The sequence below is a fragment of the Tupaia chinensis genome, unplaced genomic scaffold, assembly GCF_000334495.1.
Source record: "Tupaia chinensis unplaced genomic scaffold, TupChi_1.0 Scaffold143599_1, whole genome shotgun sequence".
NCBI classification, from domain to species: Eukaryota; Metazoa; Chordata; class Mammalia; order Scandentia; family Tupaiidae; genus Tupaia; species Tupaia belangeri.
In genome coordinates this window covers 926,052-931,003 of record NW_006203445.1, presented here as the reverse complement: position 1 = coordinate 931,003, position 4,952 = coordinate 926,052, and the positions used below count along the sequence as shown (strand labels likewise).

Here is a 4,952-nt window from a genome sequence, read left to right as displayed (position 1 = left end):
TCGGGATCTGGGGCACGCACGCACACGCGCCCGGCGTGAGTTTTAAGCCACCGGGTCCGGGACACGAACCGCGGTCGACTACGTAGGAATCCAGCAACATAGCCATTACGCTAACTGCTGGTTCCCATACCTGCAAGTCATTTTTTACTCCTTTAATTTTGTCACACCTACATTCAGGCCATTAGCAAAATCTTTAGGCTTTTCTTTCAAAATACACCCCAAATCTGGCCACTTTTTCACCATGATTACTTTAGTTCAAGTTCTACCATCTTTCTCCTGGATTATTGCTCTCCCTATACCATGATCAGCCCCCCTGATTTGCATCCTTGTCCCACGTACCCTAAATTACAAATAGCCTGGATAATTTTTTTTTTTTTTTTTTTTTTTTTTTTTTTTTTTTGACAGTTTTTTCTATATGGCATGTACACTTGCTGGAGAGACAGAGAAAAAGTGAGAAATCACTCCTTGTGGGGGTAGCCACACTGCAGTCCCTTCTCCAGTCTCCTCTCAGGATTTTGGGCATACATCCACACGTGCCCAAAGTGATTTTTAAGCCCCCAGGGCTGAGAATCAAACCACAGAATTGGCCATGTAGAATCTAGCTCCTTAATCTCCATGCCACCTGTTGGCTCTAGCCAAAATAAGTTTTATTTGTTTCCTATATTGTGTATAGTATATTTAATATTGTGTTTAGTATATTGTGTATTAGAATGAGCTTCTCCCTATAAAAACACCATCAAGTGAATTGCTGGGTTTCCCTGATTGCAGGTTCTCTACTGGCCACAAGAAATAAGTGAAAGTGGTATAGAAAATAAAGGCCTGGGGCCAGTAGGTGGTATGATAGTTGATGCACTGGATTTGCACATGTTCCACCACAGTTTGACCCATCAGCTTGAGGGTAACACTGGGCACATATGTGTGCATGCCCAAAATCCCAGGAGGAGAATGGAAAAAGGATTGTGGCATGGCCATCTCCCCCCAACACTTTCTCTCTGTCTCTCCCTGTCTCTCTCCAGCAAGTGAACACACTCTAAGGCAAAAATCTATTGAGTTGTCAGGAAAGTCATGACACATTTTTGCATAAACAGAAAAATACATCATAACTTCCCCCAACAACCTAATTAAAACAAAAAAAATAGAAGCCTGTAGGACAGCACGTAGCACAGCAGTTCAGCACCATGTATAAGGAGCTAGATCCCACATGGCTGACCACAGTTAGAATCCTGGCTCTGGAGGATTGAAAAATAGGCCAGGTGCATGAGCACATGCACGCACAGTGAGGGAGCTCTCTTTCTCTGGGGAGCACATGCGCCCTTTGGCAATTAAAAAAAGAAAAAAAATAGAGACCTGCCACACTAAAGTGCTCACAATCTTCATCTCATTGCTGGCAATGGCTCAATTAGAAGTAGAATACCCAAGATCTCTGGCTTCATAAAAAGTCCCAAATTTAGGATGAAATCCCATAGGAACTAATCTGTCATGGTCTGGGGACAGGTGAACTAATTTGTGAGAGCTGAGTTGCCATTGCAATGGATGAAATTCAGATTTTATTCAGGGGAGAACTTGCTGTTGTAGCAGTGGGCTCGCTGCATTCTCCAGGTATTTGGGGACAGGTCTCTGAGCTAGATACTCATGTCTGGTAGGGCTGGACACTCCTAACTCAGCATCCTTTGGCTGGTCACATCAAAGCTCTCCAAAATGATTCTTTTTTAAGCAGATCCTGGCCCAAGGGCCTTGTGGTTGGATGAGCCAGATCTCTCACATGGCTGATGGCAGTCTGAGTCCCAGCCTTGGTGACTTGAAAAATGTACCAGATACATGTGCATGTATGCTCCAGATCCCAACAGGATGGAGAAAAAGAGGAGAAGGACCTCTTTTTTTTTTTTGAGAGAGATTTTTTTTGCTATAGGGTGTGTGCACTTGCCAGAGAGACAGAGAGAGACAGAGAGACAGAAAGTAAGAAATCACCCCTTAGGAGGGGATGGCCACTCCTCAATCCCTTCTCCTCCATTCTCCTCTCAGGATCTTGGGCACACATGCACATGCACCCGGTGTGAGTTTAAGCCACTGGGTCCAGGACCTGAACTGCGGTCGACTACATGGGAGTCCAGCAACATAGCCATTACACTAACTGCTTGTCCCGAGAAGGACCTCTTTTTGCAACATGACCATGCCTCTTGGGAGGGGAGGGGTGAGTATCCTTGCTTTCTCTCTCTTTCTGTCTTTCTCTCTCCCTTTCTTCCTCCCTCTCCCCACCCCCACCTGCACTGGGGAATCGCAGGTAGCCTGTTGGTTAAGGTGCCGGATTCCCACATGGCCAATCACATGGCCAACAAGACATGGCGGATTGCTCTCTTTATATTTCTCTCTCTCTTTCTTTCTCTCATCAAATTAAAAAATAATAACAAGTGAACTTAAATAAATATTTCTTTTTAAAATCGCACTGGGTGGGGCCAGCAGATGATTATGTCACTGGACTCCTATGTAGTCAACTACGGTTCGAGTCTCAAACCTGGTGGCTTAAAACTCACACTGGGCATGTGTGCATGTGTGCCTAAGATCCCAGGAGGAAAATGGAGGAGAAGGGATTTCAGCATGACTATTCCTCTTGGGGGTGATTTCTCACTTTCTGTCAGTCTGTCCCTCCAGTGAGCACATGCGCCCTATACCAAAAATCTCTAAAAAAAAAACCCTCATACTGGGTGCATGTATGTGCATGCACAAGATCCTTAAAGAACAGAGGAAAAGGGATTGTGGCATGGCCATCCCTCCTGGGGGAGTGATTTCTTGCTATCTGTATCTCCAGTGAGCACACATGCCCTATAGCGAAAATCTCTCTAAAGAAAAAGAAAAAAGTAGATCATGTTATTCCTCTGCTCGAAACCTACAAAGATTTCCCATCTCACTCAGATTTAAAAGTCAGTCCTTAACCAAGCCCCTGCAAAGCCCTGAGCTGTCTGACTCTCCCCTTACCTCCTCAGTTCACTCCTGCACTATGCCCCTTCCCTCATTCCCATTCAATAACCTCTGTGCTGTCCTACAAGCAGGACAAGCGTGCTCCTGCATCAGGGTCATCGTACCCGTTGTTCTCCCCACCTGGAAGGCTCTTACCTCAGATATTCACGTGGATCATTTCCTCATTCCCTTCAGCTTTGTGCTCGAGTGTCCCTTTGTCTCTATCTCTGTTAGCCTGCTTTGTTTTTCTGTTTTTCTGCATAGCACATGCCATCACCTAACATTATATATGTGTTTACTGTCTTTCTTACTCCACTAGAATGTGAGCACCATAAATTAATGTAAACAAGGATCTAAGAATTTCAAACAGTGGGCCAGCAGGTGGCATGGAGGTTAAGATAGCTGGATCCCACATGGCTGATGTGCAGTTCAAATCCCAGACCTGGTGGCCCGAAAACACACCAGGCATATGTGCATACAATGCCCAAAGTCTCAGGAGGAGACTGGAGGAGAAGGGATTGCAAAGTGGCTACCCTCCCCAGGGGTGATTTCTCACTCTCGTTTTTATTCTCTCTGTCTCTGTCTGTCACCAGTATGCACGCATGCCCTATAGCAAAACTAAAAAAGAAAAAAAAAGAATTTCAAATAGTGATAACTGCTAAGAGGATAAAATAGTCATAGGATAATAACAAAAAGATCTTTAATTCAAGTAAAGTCCCTTTGAGGTCCTGGCCTGTGCATTGAGCAGAGGGCAAGTGTAAGGATCTCGAGCCAGGTTCAGGCTGGAGCACTTCAGGATATACTAACGTTACACTCCACAAGGCAGGGCCCAAGGGCTGTTCTCCATGAGTGCATATTAGATTGTGCAGAGTTAAAGGCTCTGTCCCTTCCTCAAGAGGTTTCTATCAAGACCCAGACCAGGACTTCCATGCAAACTGACAGCTGCCATTACAAAGGGCCTGCTCCAGGCGTGTCCCCATGGTGAGAGTAGGTAAGAGATGTTGATGTCACTGTGGTTAACCCCAGGAGTCCACACCTGAATCAGGAGGTGAAAAAGATGGTGACATTTGGGTTGAGAGAGGAAAAAAAGGGCAGTCCAAGAATCAAAAAGAACCCAAATAAAGACCTGTCAGTGACAAATCCTGGTGCCCATTTGGAGAGGAGAGGAGCTCAGATTGGCTGGAGTTCAAGGTGCATGTCAGGAAGCAGATGGAGGAGAGGCTTTGGAGGCAGCTGGCACTTTGTAAAGAGTTCAGCTCTTGGCTGGAACTTGGACCGGTCCCTTAATGACTCTCCTCAGCCTCAGTTTCTTTATCTAGAAGATTAGGGTGATACTGGCTCCCGGGGTATAAAGCTGCACACAGCAACCTCAGTAAAAAGAAACCGTTGCCGTGGTTTTAGTTATGAAAGGGCCTTCCTCTATTGAAGGATGGACCGCTTACTACAGCGAGCCCGAATTTGAAATGAAACAAGCCCTGTTAAGACCTGGAGGTCTGAGTCGGCTTTCAAGAGGAGACTTGGAGCGCAGAGGCTGCCGGTCCAGAGTGGGAGGGCGTGAATCCCGGCAGGCTCCTGGGAGGAAGCGGGCGGTGGCACACACAGGGCGGCGAGAGCGCGCGGGGCAAGGGCCAGGAAGGCGAACCGCTCCCTAACCCACGACCCTGATCCATACCTCTCTCTTCTTCCCCTCACCCACCCCGAGACTGGCCCGCCTCGACCCTCTCCAGCTCCCGGAACCTTGGGGACGCGGAACCTCCGCGCCGGAGCGCGGGCGCGGGGGACCCGGAGGGCAATGGAGAAGGCGCGCGGGCCGCGGGCCGAGGCCGACTCTCCAGAGGAGGAGGAAGAGGAGGGCCCGGCGGGCCGCGGCCCGCTACCGGGGCCTGTGCGCGGTGCGCAGCCGCGCCCTGGGCCTGGGACTCGTGTCGCCAGCGCAGCTGCGTGTGTTCCCCGTGCGCCGCGGCTCAGGCGGCGCGGGGGGGCGCGACCGCCGCGGG

At 48.5% G+C, this 4,952-nt stretch overlaps 1 protein-coding gene across 1 annotated transcript in view; it reads left to right on the top strand.

Moving 5' to 3' along the window:
• Positions 1-4,518: 4,518 nt before the first annotated feature.
• ATPAF1 (ATP synthase mitochondrial F1 complex assembly factor 1) overlaps positions 4,519-4,952 on the top strand; it is a 39,559-nt gene continuing 39,125 nt past the window's right edge. Inside the window, exon 1 of the mRNA XM_006164249.3 lies at positions 4,519-4,835. Coding sequence (XP_006164311.1) covers positions 4,748-4,835 — 88 coding nt within the window. The 5' untranslated portion in view covers positions 4,519-4,747. The remainder of the gene's footprint in view (positions 4,836-4,952) is intronic.